Here is a 20,293-nt window from a genome sequence, read left to right as displayed (position 1 = left end):
GGGAACCCCTACAGTACTATGGCTATTGGTGAAATGAATGGAAACCCGCAGGTGTGGTTCTGACCCTGCTAGGATAAGGGGTTCCTCTTCCAATGGGTCATCTACACTGTTTTCACTTATTAGTACCAAGAGTCACTTTAGATAAAACAATAACATTTACACCATTAATACCAGCCGGTCAATCAAGCCTGTGTATACGGTGACTGGGAAACCTAATAGGGCTTTATCACTAAAGCAGTAAGCAAAACTACTCAGTACTCAGCTTATTCGGTGTGTGTGTGTGTGTGTGTGTGTGTGTGTGTGTGTGTGTGTGTGTGTGTGTGTGTGTGTGTGTGTGTGTGTGTGTGTGTGTGGATGCAGCTCGCCTCAGGGCAGGGCAAAACTAAACAGCAGCTAAAGCTAACATAAGCCATTGGGGCTGAACTCAGGATATAGGCTGTTTGCGTAGTGAAATACCTCCAACATTCTACTCTGACTCGCTGTTGTTGTTATTATGGGGAATAGAAAAGGGAAAGTGGGCTGAGAATGAACAAGAAAGCAGAGTGAGAGTGAGGCAATTAACAGAAAATATATCAAAATTACAACCAATAATCGAATTATAACCGAATACCCTTTTTTTTTTTGCCAAAGTTCTTCAAATCCCAATTTTGGGCATGATAGACAAAGATTGGGTGAAAATAGCGAATCTACTAGCTCACAAAGCATTGCGGTGATTCATGACTATAAAACCTTTGATTCTGTTAATAATAAATACCCTTTGTTTAGCCTGCAGTCTGGTGCAACACACAGGTCCTGCACTGCACCTGGTGAGACGTAGGAGGAGCCCCGACAGGAGTCTACCCACAGAGCCTAGTAGTCCTTCCACGTGCCAGACCTCCCAGTCCCGGCAGAGTAGTTCGGGAGCGGACTGTGTGACCCTGTCTTTCCCTAATGGGACCGACCGTGGGTAGCTACTGGGACGTAAGTCGGGACTTGAGTCACCTGAGTGAGGGGTATGATTTTGGGAGACCCGAAATCCCGATGACCTTGGGATACATCACTGAGGATACGTCCCAGGTGCATCCATGCAATGTTTTTTTTTAACTTCCTAGCGTTTTTTTGTTTTTTCACAGAATCAAAGGTTTTATGGGCATGATTCACCAGGACCCTGGATGGCTTGATTCTAGGCTTAAAAAATCACACCTGTGTGAAGTGAGGGGCGCTTTTATCATCGTACATCATCATGACGTAAATTCTCCATTCATTGTCAATGGGAATTTAATGTTTGTGTAAGACAAGAATTCTGATTTGCTCGTCCACATATATGACGGACATTCTCCATTCATTGTCAATGTGAATTAATGTTTGTGTAAGACGAAAATCTACACTAATAGCTGAATATAGGAGGGGCTAGTGCCCCTCAATAATTGATGGCAATATTTTGTAACTCTCTATGGGAAAAATGAATGGCTGATTTTTCAGTGGAACCAGAAAACCACGCCCACTGCTATGCCCTACAGGAAACTCAGTAGTCCCCTACCGGAGACGCCACTGGTCATCAAAGTATTTAGTCTGTAAACCAGATGAATATGCCAATGCAGGGGAAGAAATGGCGTTGTGACATTTGTCTGGTCATGAAGTCAAAGCTTCATGGGGTGTGTAATTGATAGAAAATAAGTCGTTTTTGGACTAAATGATTCGTTAAAGAAACCAGTTTCGGCACCAGTTGACAGCTGTATTTGTCCTGTGTGTACAGTCACTGTGTGTGGGTGTTGACTTGAGTCATCACTCTCACACCTGTGTGTGTGTGTGTGTGTGTGTGTGTGTGTGTGTGTGTGTGTGTGTGTGTGTGTGTGTGTGTGTGTGTGTGTGTGTGTTCAGAGATGAAGAGGGACGATGAAAAGCTGGTGCAGTGGTTTTCAACCCTTTACATATCAAGTTCTATTATTTATTCAACATTTGAGCCACATTTGATGAGATTTAGCCTCTCAGACCCAAAACAAATGAATATTTTGTTGTTAGATAAGATTTTGTCTACAATTGTTTTACATTCTCAAATTATGTAGACTTCTTGTAAATTAAATAATGGTAAAATGGTAAATGGTGCATTTATATACCGCCTTTATCCAATGCGCTTTATATAGATTGGGTGAATTCACCCATTCATACACCGATGGCGGCGGAAACCATGCAAGGCACCAACCAAACCAAATGGACCCATAAGGGTAAATGATAGATCATGATACTCACAGACTGCTGCTGGATGAGTGTAGTAGGCCCATGGACATGGGAGAGTTAAATGGGATCTGCAGCACTGACAACATACACGAAAACAAAAACATTCACAGCGTCTGTGCAACAGCATGTGGACAATTCATCCAAGCAACACGATAGTTGGTCAGCACTGGCAACGTAACAAAGCTGTGGATGTTGTGAACATACACAAATTGTACACACATATTAAGTAATAAAGTATATTCAACTACCTCTCCAATTGAGAGAGTGCTGACAATGGGTTTTACAAGAGAGTTTATAAGTATTCTGTATGGCATGTTAAGATCCAAAACAACTGTTGACACAAAAGTTGCTAAGAGGAAATGGGAAAGTGATCTTGAGGTTGAAATTTCAGACGAGGTTTGGTGGGAAATATTTGAAAATGCCAAAAAACTTTCTGTGTGTAATAGAGCTTGGTCGATTCAGCTAAAAACCATACACCGATTACATATCTCACCTAGCCTTCGACATAAAATGAATCCTACTCTATCTCCTCTCTGTCTTAAGTGTAAAACTGAAGAGGGAAATTATATTCACTGTATATGGTCATGTCATAAGATTAAACGATACTGGTTGGGTATCGTGCAGCAGTTGAATGAGATCTTTAATATGGAGTTTGAACCTGACCCTATGTGTTTGATTCTTGGGCTGCCTGATGACAAGATTGTTGACAAGTTCCATACACGTCTGTTTAATCTCTTAACTTATGCTGCTTGGAAAAATATTCTGTTGTCTTGGATTCATGAGAAACCACCATCAAAAAAAGACTGGCACAAAATAATCATGCAGTGCATGCCGTTGGAATTCCTAACCTGCCTGCTACGCTCCACCACAGATACCTTCTATAAAATATGGGACCCATATTTGAGATTTGTTGGCCCTCAGTTAGCTACCACCTTGACCATAGGGTTCCTGGACAGAAGCGATGCCACTAACCTTGATTGATAAAGTTATGGATATTATTGTTATGTATGTATGTATAATGCATATATTTTATTTTATTTTCTCTGGAGTTGTTAACCCATCTAAACTTTCAATCACCAAACTGCAAATGTGTCCATATTTGTATATTATTTTTGCACTTAATTTTTTTATATAAGTGTATAATTGTGTCCTTTGTTCCACAACGCGCCTGAACTGAGCTGTATGTTTTTGTTTGTTTGTTTTGTTTTTCCTGTCTTGTCTTTGTCATAAAATGTAAAAATCAACAATATTATTGAAGAAAAAAAAATAAATAATAATAAAGTATAAATTATGTAAGGACCACTTCACCCATGTTCAATGTTTCACTCACTAATGCTTCTTTTTAAATTGGTAAATGTTTTCACTATATATGCTCCGGGTGTCATTGGGCTGTGCACGGTTCAGAAACTCGTCTACCAGTGACATCATCAGTAGGCAGGCTTGGTCATTTCAAACAAGAACTTTGCAGACAGGTTTCTGAACAGTCTGAGTAGACAGAAGTATAGTGCCATTTTATAATGAGCATTGTTGAGAGCCAAATGATATGAAGGTAAAAGTGAACATGAGTGAAGTGCTCCTTACAATAACAACAATAAAATACAGCATCTAATAGTAAATAAACCACTATCTACCTGAATTCGGTCCACACGGGGTATGGGGACTGATGGAATGGGATTTGGCACTGAATGAGAACAGAAGAGATTGCACAATAACAGAATATAGAACTATACACTTACTGCACCTTTTATCCAAAACAATAATGACTTCTTAAAACTTGCACAGTCCAACTACTCTTGAAGCCTTGGTTTTTACCTCAGCTAGAGTGACACCTAGTGGGAAGTGAGTGGTAATTGCAAGCTAATAGCAAATTACTTCATACAGCTGTAGGGTCTCATTATTGATTGATTGATTTAAGTATTTATTAACAGTATGCAGAATAGGTACATTTCAAGCACAACTCAATACAAAAACTGTTAACTGTGCACAACACCATTAAGCATTACACTTGTTTACAATAGGGTCCAAAATGTTCAATTCATCAGAACATTTAGAGACGTACAAATATACACTTCTATATAACAAAAACAGGAAATCATCATAAAAGGAGGTAAAAAGGGAAAAGAAAAATATTCAGTGAGGGGAAAAGGGGGTGGACGGGGGATTTTTTTACGGGGGCCAGTTTCAAATTGCAGCCGCCCGTAGGTGCCCTTTGAGAGCGGTTTTGAAGAAGTCAAGGGATTCACATGTCTTAATGACTGTTAGTAGGGCATTCCACCTTTTGGTGGCATATGAGAGAAATTAATTTAGTCCCTTGTTTGTGCCAAATCTGGGTTGCACATGGTTTGTTGAACTCCCTGTTGTGTGTGTGTACTTTGTTGACATTAAGGAAGCATTTAGACCTGTTAGGCTAGGGTCTTCAAGGTGTTATTGTTGACCAGTGAGATCCTGTATAGGTTAATCTAAAATGTTTGTTTATCATCCAAGGGCACAGGTTATCCACCACAGTTACCTGTCAGTTGTGACAGGTATAATTGTGATTTGTGAAGTATGTTTCCACCCACTTTCATTTACATCTACTTTTTTTTTTTGTATCACAAAATGTGAGATTGTCAATTGCGAGAAAAATATACCCTCAGAATTCGGAGTCACAATTCAAAGTCCCAATGCTGAGGGAAAAGAAAAATTAGATTTAATTAAATGTAATGAGACTGCAGAGCAAGTCTCTGATAATTAAGTCCTGCCTGCCATACCTCTGATGCTGCTGAAGAACTCTCTCCAGCTTGGTAATATAGGCACTCTGCTCACTCAACTTCCTGTGAAAGGCCAAGCAAATAGAAATATAGCAGGATGTTGACAAACCGTACTTAAGGAATACTTGTGATTAAGGTACAGTATTGCAAACCATCAAACATGCTTACTTACTTTGACATCTTCTGCATGTCATGCTTCATCTGTTGCATGTCCTGCTTCATCTGTTGCATGTCCTGCTTCATTTTCACTAAAGCTTCCTCTAGTTTCTGATTCTGAGGAAGATGGCAATATAATTAACAATATGCATCGTTAATTATATGGATATGCATGCATTATCCTGGATACTGTAGCTATACATACAGCAAAATCCTCAATGTCCTTCTAGCTCTGGGAGTATCAAAATTGACCGGTGAGGTTCTATTTTTACACTCAAGAAAGAGTCTGATTAACACTAAGTTAATGGGCCCAGGCCGTAGCGTAACGGTCTGGGCACCGGACTGGTGATCCAGTCGCGGTGTGCCGCGGGTTCGACTCCCGGACCCGACACTGCCTTTACCGCATGTCATCCCCCCATCTCTCTCCCGTTTCCTGTCAGCCTACTGTCTGTCCCTTAAAAAAAAAATCAATAAAGGCGTAAGCCGCAAAAAAATATCTTAAAAAAAAAGAAAAAACACTAAGTTAATGGAGTCCTTTATAAAACTCTGTGACAAAATCATAACCGAAGTACTTACACTTACACATTCAATACACTTGGATTCGACTTACTCTCTCTTGGTAGTGACTTAACAGCCTCTTGTAATGCCTAGCTTGGAACATTAGCACCTATGGAAGCAGGTACAGTAAGGGCAAAATATTAGAGGCTGTATTAAAAATATAAACCATTTTTCTTTTGTGACTGGTTGAAGTTGCTAGACTGATGCAATGCCGTGTAATGTGTCAAAATGTATACAGTATACCTAGTGTCAGTACTGCCAAACCCTTCTATACATCACCACTTAAAGCAGACATTGACATTTCAAGATTGTCTACTCCACAAAGACATAACGACTACCTATGCAGTGTGTGCACTACCCTGAGCCTCCAGGGATAACGTAACTACTTGAATCAAAGTACCTATCACTTTAGAGCACAGCATGCAAATACTGGCATTAGGGCTGGGCGATACTCTTAAAATCAACGATTATCTCAAACTGTTGGCTCGATTCCAATTGTGAAAATAGCAGATCTTTAGGCTCAACGCATCGCGATGCATTGTGAGCCTGCAGATCGGCTATTTTTAGTACACCACCATTGTACAATTATTGTGTACGGCTAATTGCCCAGCCCTAAATAGCAAGTCCTGCACCCTTGTTTTGTATTTTGCACAGCTATGAGTGTGATAATCTAATAGAGGGACAATGAATGGAGCCAGAACAGAACCTTGCTGATTTCTGTGAAGTGCTTGTTTGCCACTGTGCTGATGTCCATGAACAGGGCCTTCACCTCAGCGCTGCTCTGTGTAAACAAATACATTTCATGATAATTGGATTCATGTTAGAATTATAATTATTTTGGGTCTATTAAGCAGGGTAGAAGCAGTGATGGAAAAAGTACTCAAATGTTTTACTTAAGTAAAAGTATCAATACTGCAGTGTAGAACTACTCCGTTACAAATTAATTCCGGAATTCAAAATGTACATGAGTAAAAGTACAAATGTATTGGCATCTTGAAATTGCAGAAAATAGCTATTTTCAAATGGCCAAAATGTATATTTCGTGTTTGTGATGTATTGTAATAATAATCAAAGTAACTAAAGTTTTCAAATACATTTAGTGGAATAAAAGTACAATATTTGCCTCTGAGATGTAGTGGAGTAGAAGTAAAAGTATTGGAAATTGGAAGTACTCAAGTAAAGTATACATATCTCAAAATGGTACAGTACTTGTAACAGTACTTAAGTAGGCCTACTGTACTTAATTACTTTCCACCACTGGGTAGAAGTGTTTTTCAATGCCTGGTAGTGCCTTAAAACAGTAAGGATGCAGATTTCATCAACTGTGTCATCAAATTAAAATTGCTTACTTTGTCAGTCAGGGCAGCGACATTACATTTGCCTTTACATATTAAACATTCCCCTTGCTTGCCTGAAAGAAAAGTGACAATTATATAAACGTGGAGATGGGTTATATTAAGAATTTTATAAAGCAGTGCTTCTCAAACATTTTCATGTTAAGGACCCCTAAATTATGTGTACTTGATGTATTCCCATCTGAAAATATTGTGTGCCAGAGGGGGTGGTAAAAGCTCAGAACATTGTATTGCAATCTATTAACTTGCAGATAGGATATTTTCAAATAACCAACGTACAAATTAAGGTTCAATCACTTAAACGGTTATTCATTTTCCCTTTCCCTAGTGCTGTCGCCTCACAGAAGGTCCTGGGTTCGATTCCCACTGGGGACGATGTGGGCACTGCATGAGGCGTGTTCTTTAATTATAAAAAAGAATAAATTCCTTTCCCTGGATCAACATTTGAGAAACATTGATATAAACTCTGTACTAGTAGGATATAAAGACATTTCTTTGTGGGTCTGCAATGTCATATAATGTCCAACAGATGTCCCTGCAATCCCTGCATCCTCAAATTTTCGTTCATCTGCCTGATTGATGCTGTGCCAATTAAGTACCACTGAGACAGCTTCAGTTCATTGAGACTTGAGAGGATGCAACAAATGGTCGATTAATAATTAACTATTATGGCATCAGTGGAATTTGATTGCTAGGAAACAGCTTAGGGTCCAAGTTTATTTCCTGTCAGCTACTCATAATCACACACACACACACACACACACACACACACACACACACACCCCACTGCAACAAGGAGTAAACTGTTCAGAGTAGTTTATCATAATCAACTCAGTAGGCATAATATATGTCGTCCTATTGTTGTCTTTACCTTTCCGAAAGCAGGTGCTGCAGATAATATGGCCACAGGTGGTGACCGCTAGTTTGCGGTCACCACTGGGCGGATGGAAGCAGCCGTTGCAGCAGATCCAGGTTGACATTTCCTCTAGACCCACTTAACACCTGAGGCTGATATGGTGTTGTAAGTGATGAAGAGCAACACGTGGATAGCGTTGCAGGGATTAAACGATATAATAATTGCTCAATGATCGATACACGTGTGGTGAAACCATCAAGCTACCATTTTATGTCATGTTAAAGTTAAGTCAAGTCAACTGAGTTGACGTGCACAACAACATGCTAGCCTGATGATGGCTAAAGCTAGCTTCACTTCTGCAAGGTAAGGGAACAAGAGTTATTTGTAGACAACCTACATTGCCTGATTAATTCTGACAGGCTTTACATACCGCATTCATCATTCTGTGCCGAAGTAGCAAACTTTTGTGTTTATCGATCAATCAGAAAGAGCTAAATTAATTAAGTTTTATTGTAAACAAAAATATTTCACCTGTCGTGCCTGAGTGAAGCGGTAGGGGGCAGTAGTCTACACTGTCTACGTCATTATGTCAACAAGGCCTAATGGCGTAGCTTGACCTGTGTGTTGTCTGTACAGTACCTAACATTAGTAAACTGTTTACTCTGTGTGTGTGTGTGTGTGTGTGTGTGTGTGTGTGTGTGGGGGGGGGGGGGGTGCAGGGCAGGGCAGGGCAATTTTTTTACATCATCATATTAGATGGTATATTTTTCCACATTAATTAATTTAGTGACAATTATTCATTTAACTTTTAGTCATATTTTATCACACTAAACTTGAATGTGTGTTACCCCATGGAGCACTTCATAAAATACAATATAGACATTGGCCATTGATAAGACTAAAGTGATACTAGTGGAGGTGCATCATAAGAATGAAAGATTGGAGCCTGTTCTATGTATGAGGAATCTTCCAGCCATCAGCAGCATTTTCATTTGACTTTTTATTACTGCTTGTTGGTTTACATGCATCTTATGCAGTCATGCTGTCAAGTCATTAGGCATTGAATTGGAAAGCGAGACAGTGTCGACAAGTTAAAGGTCTTCATCAGACCAACTTCTTGGCTATGAGGAAGTCTTTCAGTCGTTTCAGCTGCCAGCAGCCAACAGATAGCAGAATGGATGTCTGCACCACAGCCCACCACAGCACGTTGCTGTTGGTGTCCTCGCTGATCTGACGAAACTTCTCCTCTTTCTCCTACATGTAATGAAGGGAAAATAAAGTATGGGTCTGAATGATAATGGCGGGGTCCAAGACAGATTTGTTCAACTGGGATGGGAAACTAAGTTTAAGTTGTATCTCTCTCTCTCTCACACACACACACACACACACACACACACACACACACACACACACACACACACACACACACTTTTGCAGAATTTGAGGATAGCTTTCTTTCTTTTCGTTTTTTTCCCCCTCTAATATTATAAAATTGTGAAAGTTAGATTGAATTTTGTGTTTTAGTATTTACACATTCAGCTGTTTTGGACAGCTCATTGAGGCCAATTAAAATAAAGTATTTTTTGCAACACAAATCATACATGGCTTTCTTTGGTAAAGGCCATAGCACTCAGTCTGTCAGATGCAAAGCCTGAGTCATAACAAGAGCCATTTTCCATAGTCAAATAGAGACTGTCCTGTATTCATATTAATGTCCCAAGTTTTACTCTCATGACCTGAAATTGTACATTTATGGTAACAGATTTAGCTTTCATCTCTTAATTTATGTTTGTGAACAAAATACAGTTTTGACATACTGTACCAAGACAGTAGCCTAGTCTACTGGCTAGTAGTCTACCCTCAGCCATATTGTCCCTCCCAGGTTTGATTCTGGCTGGAGACCTGTGTCACCCATGTCATTCCCTCTGCACTGAGTTTCCTGTCCCCCTACTCTCCTATTGAATAAAATAAAATAAAAGCATAATACATTATGTTCCAATCAGGTTATGTCTCCTTACCCTCTGGTATCCCTGCTGCCTCGTGATGTACGTGATCTGGTCTATGAGATGAGTGAGACTGGCCTCCATAGTGGCTAGATTGTCTTTGGCCCTCTCGGCAGTCGGGTCAATGGAATGCTCTCCCATCTGAACATCCAGATGAAGCTTCTGCACATGATTGAGATAGAAGAGGGTGTTTGCTGTGCATAGTATCAGAAATGTTGATTATTATGAAATGTATTTAATCTCGGTGTATTCCCAATTGGACAGATTGTCTCCACAGTGAACAAATCCTACTATAATCCTACTTCTAAAATCATCCATTTCTTCTCAGTGGGTTGACCAATCTTAACTTGCACATGGGCATTGGTATATGCAGAGAGTGAGGAAGTTGATTTTGCACTTTTCCCAAATTTATACTGTTTATTGGTTTTTCTAACTATAAGTACAGTATGCACTGCAGTATACTGCATATAGTGAGGCTGAGACATCAGCTGTTTGTGTGCAGGAAATGTCTGTATGCATACAGATAAATTCATTATTTTTAACTTTTTTATTTTATTGTGTGCATGTCCGTGTGTCCGTCCATAGATCTCACCAGCTTCTCTCCCGCAAAGACTGAGAACCTGGTGGAGTTGGTCTGGAAGCAGAGGTAGTGCTGACCGGAGGCATGAGAGGTGAAGGTGAATTTACCATTCTTACCAAAACGCTTAGACATCAGCATCTGAAGAAGCAAAGGAGACAGGGGAGATACTGTTATACAACCATGTTTGTGCATTTCTTTACTGCTATACTTAGAATAATCTTAAAAAAACCCAAATGTTTCAACACCTGTTGGTCTTGAAACATTCTATAGATACGATAAGTAAAATGAGCAGGGAATATACATATAAAGTTTTAATGCAAAAATTACGGGCTTAACAGCTCACAAACCTACTACTAGGTACCAACATTAATAACTCGCATCAAGTACTGTTTGGAGGGGTGGAACAGTTTGTGTGTATAAGACAAGTTTCATGTTTCAGGTTTGGCGTTGCAGTTTTCATCCCTGTACCTCATGGTTTGGGTCATTAATTCTCACAGTCACACCCAGGTGAGGGGTGTTGAGTTTCGTCCTCGTCAAATCCCATGGCTCCAGCAAGAAATACCCTGAGGTACACACACACACACACACACACACACACACACACACACACACACACACACACACACACACACACACACACACACACACACACACACACACACCACAGTGTGATACTGATGGTCAACATGGAATCAAAGACCACGATGAGTCTCAGTCTTCTCCCCCCTCCCTCAGTCTCGATCTCGAGTCAGTCTGGCCCCCTCTGTTTTGGTCTTGACTCAGTCTTGGTCCCGGAATACAGCATTAAGTAACTGTATGAAACACCAAATAAGTGACAAGCCAAACCGCAGCAATAGTATTACATTAAAGTATGCTGCATTTATATGGGGGGAAAAGGGAAAAAAAGAGAGGGGGGAAAAAAACATCCACTTCTTTACACCTGTAAACCTGGGATGGATCTGGTTCTGATTCATTTGTATACTGTAGATTGACTGTGAAAGATATATCAAAGCCCAAATTTCATATTGTATTAGCCACAGGACTGTGAAACGTTTAAATGTACTGTACATGATAGCACTAATACATGTACAAGTTGTAGACGTAATGGAGTCTGTGTAATACTGTACACCAATGTGCTGTGCTTTCAATTATTATGACACATGGTGTTATTGCTGAAACATGCGGAGTGCAAAATACACCCCCAAGACTCACCCGTCACCAGCATGTCCTCAGGAATCTCCTCAATGATACATTTCTCTTCCTGCTCTCCCAGATCAAAATACATGGCTGCTGTCAGCACTAGGTAACACTGAAGTACAAAACCAATGCCTCGCAAACCCATTCTGATGCACTAGAAAGAATGAGTACACTACAAAGAATTATACACCTAAATTACTAGCCTACACGTCACACTACACAAACTGTTCCTCTTAGGACTATCTGCTGTGTCCAAAATGTGCTATGCTAGATATTTTCTTTGTTGTTTGTTTGTTTCACTCCTAGCCATCTGGTCAATAAAAGCCTTGGGTATAGATGGAAGTAGCTGTATGCTGTTGAGTGCCTCGTAGTCAATGCAGTGGAGGCTATTGCCTGGAACATGAGGCTGACCGAAAAGAAAAGAAAAAAATACTACTGATGTGTGAGAACATGACAGGTGTTGCTTTCAGTGACAACGGTGTCTGTAACTGGTTCACTCAGTCAGGAGCCAATAGAAGACGTGGTGCTAGCTGTTTAAAAAGGCAGAAACTGACTACTGATAGTATTGACATACAGAGTACACAATAGAGTTCTCCAGTATGCCTACCATACTATGATTTGTGTAGGTTTATTTTTTTAGAGAAATCATTGAATTTACTGAAACTTTAAATATTATTGATTCAGCAAACATGCCAGATTATTTGTCAATACTCCCTCTTGGGACAGGGTGTCTCCGCAAGTGGGGTGTCTCTCTCTCACGCACTTTCTCTTGAAAATATGTGAGACATACAGTACAATCTGCCAACCATAGCAGGCCATAGCAGGCCACTCATAAAGTAAACTACTAACTATACTGCAAGCAATCCTTCTCATAGCATTTGCAAATGTGTAGTACCTCAAGGATCTTGTTTTTCCTCCTACTCTTCTCTAATAAATAAAATCACACCCGTGTGAAGTGAGGGGCGCTCTTATCATTATACATCATCATACATCATCTAATGCACAACTGAATTTATGTGATTGGTTAGCCAATTTGCTCACCTACATATGACTTACATTTTCCCTCCATTGTCAATGGCATTTAATGTCCGTCATATTTGACGGACAAATGACCAAATTTCTCCTGTCAATGGCAAAAATCAGACTTGTGTGGACAAAAGCATAACATACGGTAAATACTGTTAGACAGTCCGAGTGTACTTGACAATGCAGGTTCAAGTTCGGTCAGTCACTCCTTCTGTCTGTAACAGTACGGTGAAGTTGAGTTGAGTTGAATTGTCGCGGTCCCCCTCCACCGAACAATGGTGGAAGTTCCAGGTATATTATATGGTGAACTCAGATCCCAGGACCCTACAGCAACTCGCCTGTAAGGCCTGGGTATCTATTGAACTGCTGATGAAGAGAGAGCACCGCCCTATACCCCCAGCGTCTCGCCTAAAGGATAGTGCGGCCTCTGTTATTAGGACACCCTCAGCGGTTCGCCTGAGGAGTCTGGCCGTTGAACACAGAGGTCATAGCGTCTCGCCTGTGACATGAGTTGGGTTGAAATGCAAACTTTGTAGATTTCTTCTCTTTGTCCTGACCGTGCATAGCAGTTGAGGCAACTGACACATCGCTCACCCAATAGTGCATAATTATACCCTGGAAACATAATTCAATATTAATCGAACAGGTTACTCACCAAAATAGACGGATACAAGACCAGGGTGTTGATTTTCCAAAAATGTGAAGATGTATTATACAGTTGTAGTTGCATACAAAAATTATATAATCCAAAAAATAAAGGAAAGAAACTAGGAAAAATAAAAAGTCGTTTAGGAAAACTGGAGATATACGATCAATTACTACTAAGTTTCTAAAACTGGGCTATCTACTTTCTTTGAAAAGCTTAGAGCATCCTCTGTGATCTGGTACCTCTCCTCTCCCCTCCGGACTGAAGACTCCAACCTTACACCCTCTGCCCTGAGGGGCTTTATACTGTATGTCCCTGAGGGGGGAGGTAACCTTTGTTTGTTTTTTGTTTTTTAACCATGCTTTGATATTTTTTGAAGATGGCAAATAACTTAGTGAGGGGAAAACAGACACACTTTCTTATGTCAACTCCTATTTATTTATGGGCCTTTACTTATCAACTAAAGAGATGTAAGGACCTTTTACCCTGTCCTCTACAAACACACCTCCTACAAACATTACATTTTAGCATTAAAACTAATTCAAAACACAATACTGTCTCTAAGAATCCAGGGAGGCTAAAATTACATCTTCCCTACTTTATATTAAAACTTGTATTTTTACTTAACCTGTTTAGGCCTACACCATATGTTGTCATATGAACACATGAGCAACCTGGAATCAAACTTTTACTTAGTTAATAGGGAGGCGAAAACAATCATCCCTTTTTCAATTCAAATTGTAAACTATTAAAAACAAAACAGTTAATAATCATTATATCAGCTTCAGAGGTGAAAACAAAAACAACACAATAAAATGAACTCATAGTGTCTGCCTACATCAGCCAACATGGGGTGAGACTAGGTGTGGGGGTGTAAATCTCTCCTAGAGACCTTGGGAAACCAGGGGAGGTCACTAGGTCAGCCAGACAGTTCTCTAATCTCCTGATAAGGAGGACCACATGCAAGTCAGCTGCTTCCATTCTTTTTATCCTATGGGGTATAAAATATCTTCTCACAGTACCCATATAAACTTGACCATACAAACTTTACAATAGATTTATACAAAAACACTTTGGCGAACAACACCAAAGATCTCATCACAGTAATGACATCAATCACCACCAAACCGCCGACTTCCTTGATATATCAGTGGGCCTGTTGTGGAACTTCAAAAGTCCCCAATTCTGCAGTCCGCCCTGGCCTCGCCGCCTTCGGATCTTCTCCTGGGGTACTGGTCGTTTTGACATGTGGTCAGCTATCAGATCTGTGTCCCTGGCCAGAACGTCATTGTTCTGCACATGCTCTCTTGAATGTAAACATGCCCATATTCATTCTTCTGGACATGCTTTCTTGAAAGAAACTCATAACGCCTTGGGTAAACATTATATCTCTTGTGACCCCAATGCCCATATTCATTCTTCTGGGGCCGCCCGGTCTGCATTCTGGGGACCTTTTCCTCATACTTTGAAGACTGCGTCATCTGCTGGGGAGGCGGCCCCTCCACAAATGAGGATTGCCCTGAGAAATCACCGGCCCTTGACCCTTGACCCCAGCCAACTTCACAACCTACTGGCGGCCTGTCGACAAATACATACTGTACAACATGGCCCCTTTGACAACATTGGATGAGGTCATTTATAAAGAGAACTCCCACTCGACTGTAATGAACCCATCTCACATTTACCATCTGCAAATGCTATCAGCCCTCAAACCACGTAAGCCTCATCTACTGTATGACCGTGTTGTGCAGAGACATAGCTAATCTACAAGTTGTAAGCTACTGTATATAATAGGTATGCCTTTGTTGTGCTATTTTCTAAATGTTCTGATAATGAACCACTTTAACCCTCAAATAGGACTTTGAGGGTTAAAGTGGTCAAAACGTAAAAGTCCCATTTATGTCTAGTTATGGTACCAAGTGAAATGCACAATTCCCTTTATATCCCGTCTGTCTGTCCGTTCACAAAGGTTTGTCGACCACTAGGGCGTGGAGCATTCTAACCCGTCAGAGCTTTAGTCCCTGTTCTTCTTTGTGATATAGCAGTGATTTTCACTTGAGTCTGGAGAACCCCAGGGGTCCTTCAGGAAGGCTCCAGCCAAATGAGTGGGTTGATTTAGCTATAATTCAATGCACTGATTCTTCGGTTTGAAAACCCTTGAAATATTATACAATATGTGGTCTCTGTCACAAGTCAAGGGAATTTCTCAAATCATTGGCAAATGTATCTGTTTAATACATTTTCACTTGACATTGTTCACCATGTGCTCAAATGTTTGAAACTATCTTACCCCATGTTGACCAGAAAAAGAAAAAAACGTCAGAACAATGTGAATGTGTGACTCGGGTGTCTGTTATGTGAATCATATGAAAGTGCTTTAGTGTGGGTGGTGCAGTACTAATGGGCAGCTGTGGATGTCAACCGGTAGGCTCTGCCAGTGGAGATAGCTCTTATACAGATATTAAAAGGCTAGATACCATTTATTTGTAAATACGCAGTGGGTAGATTCATCTGAGGTGTCGTAGAAGTAAGAATGTGTCGTGTACCACGGTGTACCATGACTCTAACTCTTGTCATTTAGGTAGATGCTGTCTTTTTCCACATCGTGTTTTTGAGTGGTAAGCAATGTGTGTCCCTGGCTGGCTGGGTCTGTCCGTCCGTCTGAGCATGGAAATAGCGTTTGTTGACCACCAAGTGTCACTGTTGCGCAGCCGCACGCACGCACACACACACACACACACACACACACACACACACACACACACACACACACACACGAGCACACACACACAGGGAGGAGGGCTTGTACAGTACAGCACGAGTACAGTACAGTACAGCACGAGTACAGTACAGATGGGTCTGATTTTTCTGTTTGTTCAGATTGGTCACATGATATTTATACAGTGTGTATATCTTTTATATATTACCTATCCATACACAAAATCTAAACAATTCCTCAAAAAAAGACCTACTTCAACACAGTCCCACGAGAATGTTGTACAAGAAAAAATATAAAGAATAATAAAAATAACAAGGGGGGGGGGGGGTGACGCACTGTAACGTCTATAACAGACCCACACCAGATATGACAACATTCTATAGGTTTCGTATTCAAGTTGTAGTTATTTGAATTAACAGGTACAGGTACAACCTACTACCTTCTTGGTAGTGGGTTGTGTTGTCCTATACTGTAGTTATTACTTTGTATTATGTCGTTGTTCTTTAACTCCTTAAAGGGACAGTTCACAAAAAAGTACCTTTTTTTTTTCGATTACTCGCCCCATGGAGACTTGAATTCATGGATATGTTTTGTTTTTGTCACATTCCTAAGCCAACAATTTGATGTCCAGCAGTGTTTCCCTATGGAGACACACAGGGGACTCTTTGTGTCTCCATAGGGAAGATGGATGAACTATTGGCTTAGGAATGAGACAAAAACTAAAAAACATCCATGAATTAAGATCTCAGAGGGTGAGTAAATAAAATTAATAAATCAATCATTTTGGGGTGAACTATACCTTTAAGGCAAGCACTGTAATTCCATGATCACTTACCCTATTGATGTTATGATATTAATTGTTAATGATAACCCTTACACCTGGAGGAGAGGCTTCAAGGCTGCCACACCCACGATACTGTCAAAGAAAGCTCCACCCGAATGCCGGTCCTTCTCGTCTCATTGAAAGAGGTTTCAATGAGGTTGAGAGCAACATTGGGCTTCTTGTCTGCTAGAGCAGGGGTTCTCAACGTTGTTGGCTGGGGACCCCCAGAAATGCTTTGGCCGTGTCTCGTGGGCACAGGTCTCCACCAGGTTGTGGCCTCCTGGTGGCGCTATAATAGGCAAATGTGCCTTGGATGGCAATTGGATGATTTGAGGCATTTTGTTCCAAAAATGTGTTGTGCAAAAATCCACCTGTTTGTGGCGCTGTAACAGGCCAATGTGAAAAGGTTGGGATATATTCCTCAGCCTAGTAGGAAACTCTGTGAAAGATTTCACGTAAATTGCACACTCCGTTCATGGTTTGAGGCTTTTTGTTCAAAACGGGCCAATCCTGCAAACTTTGAAAGCCAATGTTAGCCACTTAGGATGTAATCTGAAATATCGGACAGATCCGTCTTGAACACATGACTACAGAGATAGTGTGTATCGATTTGTGGGACTTCTGGACAGAGTGATGTTTTTAAAAAGTCGGCCTCCTGGTGGCGCTATAACAAGCCGTTCTGGAAAATCTGGGCCAGAGGTTCATCGTTGGCATCCAGGGAGTGTGCGTGCACAATTTGGCATCGACCGGGTTAACGGCGCCGGAGATTAGCTGGTAACAGACGGACGGACTCGCACACACACGGACGGAGTGCAAAACATACTCTCTCTCCATGCCTCCGGCCTGGTGGAGACAATAATTACTAGTTACAGGAAGGCGTCAGTCCATTCCCGGAGACAGCCATAGCATTCAGCTTGCTGTTTGACGTTTGCGCCGCATGTGTCCTTCAGCCACTCCCGAAAGCTCTCCTCGTCTTTCTTCAGCAGCAGGAACTGCCCAAGCACAACATAAGCCTTGTCAAAGTGCTTCTCTTCTAGTCTTTTCCCAAGTGTGTCCCCGATGCCTGCTAGTGCCAGGACAGATTTGTCCCCCATTGGTTCTGCCACAAAATCTCTGTGTTTCTGGGTTGTTGACGACATGACTGCCTTCAGTTGCTTGTAAATTGCTTGCATTTCTCTCTAAAAAGACCTTTGATAGTAATGAGCTATATATTATATAATATATTAGCTGCCCTTAATTTATTAAAACCATGGATGTCAAGTTGATGATGTCAGTCTTGCCCAAATATGGAGTTGCGTTGAACTCTATATTTGGATGGTGGATCTGAGCTAATATGACAAGATGTGACAAATATTTTGAGATTGACTTCCTTGTCTACTGGCAGAGGGCCATGAAATGTGATGCTGGTGTAGTGGACAGACACGTGTGATCCTGCGGCCAGACATGAGTGAGCCACAGGCAGACAAAGAGTTGGTGGAGATGCATATGGACCATTATGGACAAACACCCTAACACTGTAAATCTTAAGTGAGGCCAGATATTTGTCACTAGATGAATGTTTTTCATTGCATCCGATGCTATGTCGTATGTTCCCTGGTAAAGGTTTTGATACAGTATAGTACAGTACCTGTGGCATATCCGATTTGCATGATAGACCGTGGGAAGTTGGCGGGATGTTCTGCATCCATTTTCCTGCACATTTACATGATTTGATTTGTAGCAAGGTATTTGTATTGTAGGCCAAGCTCTAACAGAGCCATGATTTCGGGTTTTCTGGGTAGATTAGTGTTGTGTTTGTCATTTTTCTGCCCATTGGCCTCCTTGACCTGGGACTACCAAATAGCATGTCAGATATTGAGTTAGAGATCTAATATGGGCATATTTGCCTATAGCCTGGCCAGACTAATAAGGACTGCGCGTAGTCTGGAATCTGTGTGTGGAACCTGCATTTCCAAGGGGTGGTCCCTCAGTACTTCGGAGGGAGTACTTCCAATCGCAAAGACCAAATCTGACAAGGGCACTTCTTTTCTTTTTTGCAATGGCAGATTTGTCTCGTTTCGAGGGTAATATTTGTGTAAACAACCGATTAACACCGTATGACTCCTGTAATTATTTGGACTTTCCCCCAATTGATAGATTGTATATTTGATAAATGTTTACTTGTTCACTTCCTTGTGAATGTTTACTTTGTGTAATATGTATTCCCTTCTCAAAGCATATCTGTAAATACTTTCTTTGCATGTATTTACACTTTATTGAGCATACAGAGCACACACAATGAAGGAACACCAACTATTTTACAAAAAGGTACATCTTCTTCATCACAAAGAGTTCACTTTGATTGTACTAATACCCGAACGTCATAAAAGAATAGATATTACTGTCAAAATTAATATACTGTACACTACAGGTTAAAATCCTGTTATAAATATATCCTTTGTCTTTGTGGGAAAGAAACAACAATGGCTCTGTAAACACTACATTTTGAACACTGCATATAGTTAGAACAGTGTGTCACACAATAGCATTGTATGACACATGTAGTTGGGCGGGAATCATTGTCATTTCAGACATATGTCATTGAAGCGACATGTTTTCTGTCTGATTTGCTGGCTGACCGATGTCCCCCTCCATTTATGTTCCCTTCCCTGGCTTCTGGCTGTGGAATGAACTCCCCCCCCTCAGTCAGAACGGCAGACTCATCCCTCATTTTCCACCGCAGTCTGAAAACTCGCCTCTTCCGACTGCACTTCACACCCATCGCTCCTCTTTCCGTATATCCCTTCTTGTCACTTAGTTTGATAGATGCTAGTACACACTGCGTACATGTTGGTACTTAGTTGTTCACATAGGTTTTGTTATTTTGATTTGTTTTTTCTCGACCACAAATGCTAAGAATGTTGTTTTAGACACATACTAGGATTGAGCTTTACCTGGTAGGCTATATCCTAGTTTCTTTGAATCACAAAATAGTTGTTCTTTGCACTCTACTTAATGTCACTCTACTTAATGTCACAGCAGATTTTCAAGGCAGTGTATTCAAGAGTCAAGACAGTCGTTCTTGCAATACCACTGGTCAATGAATCAGTCAATCCATCAACCATAGTCTGTCTGAAACCTGATTCATACTTTGTCACGCGATGGCGCCACGCACCAGAAATAGCAGACCTACTGTACAACCTCAGCTTGGAAATAGTGGCACTGACGAAAAGATGGGAGGTTTCAGTCATTAGGAGTGAAACGGCAGGACAAGATCAGAAATGTTAAGAGGATCATCCCAGGTTAGCAAGATTGGGAATAAAACAAGAGAGGTGAGGTTGAGATGAGATGGTTTGGACAATCACGTGCAAAGGAGGGAGGAGGGGTTGAGAGAGCAGTGACGGGAGTCACCGAGAGAGAGGGAGTCA

General features: G+C 40.9%; 3 protein-coding genes across 3 annotated transcripts; all 3 read right to left on the bottom strand.

Annotated features, from left to right (window-relative positions):
* Window positions 1–3,840: 3,840 nt before the first annotated feature.
* rnf212 (ring finger protein 212) lies at window positions 3,841–8,016 on the bottom strand (the record flags this gene model as incomplete). The annotated part of the gene is made up of 7 exons (XM_083785778.1): window positions 3,841–3,898; window positions 4,968–5,030; window positions 5,140–5,240; window positions 5,734–5,790; window positions 6,388–6,462; window positions 7,031–7,092; window positions 7,908–8,016. The coding sequence occupies 7 exons, from the start codon at window positions 8,014–8,016 to the stop codon at window positions 3,841–3,843; spliced, it is 525 nt and encodes a 174-aa protein (XP_083641904.1).
* Window positions 8,017–8,915: 899 nt separating this feature from the next.
* On the bottom strand, window positions 8,916–11,817 carry LOC310873164 (transmembrane emp24 domain-containing protein 11; the record flags this gene model as incomplete). Its single annotated transcript, XM_083785488.1, has 5 exons — window positions 8,916–9,146; window positions 9,911–10,057; window positions 10,488–10,613; window positions 10,944–11,038; window positions 11,688–11,817. The coding sequence occupies 5 exons, from the start codon at window positions 11,815–11,817 to the stop codon at window positions 8,997–8,999; spliced, it is 648 nt and encodes a 215-aa protein (XP_083641614.1). The 3' UTR covers window positions 8,916–8,996.
* Window positions 11,818–17,752: 5,935 nt separating this feature from the next.
* LOC310873429 (barrier-to-autointegration factor-like) lies at window positions 17,753–18,025 on the bottom strand (the record flags this gene model as incomplete). Its single annotated transcript, XM_083785802.1, has 1 exon — window positions 17,753–18,025. The coding sequence occupies one exon, from the start codon at window positions 18,023–18,025 to the stop codon at window positions 17,753–17,755; it is 273 nt and encodes a 90-aa protein (XP_083641928.1).
* Between the last annotated feature and the right edge of the window lie 2,268 nt (window positions 18,026–20,293).

The sequence above is a fragment of the Protomyctophum parallelum genome (assembly GCF_964188405.1).
Source record: "Protomyctophum parallelum genome assembly, chromosome: 16".
NCBI lineage: Eukaryota > Metazoa > Chordata > Actinopteri > Myctophiformes > Myctophidae > Protomyctophum > Protomyctophum parallelum.
Note: the sequence above shows the minus strand (reverse complement) of the source record. Positions and strands in the feature narration are given on the sequence as shown.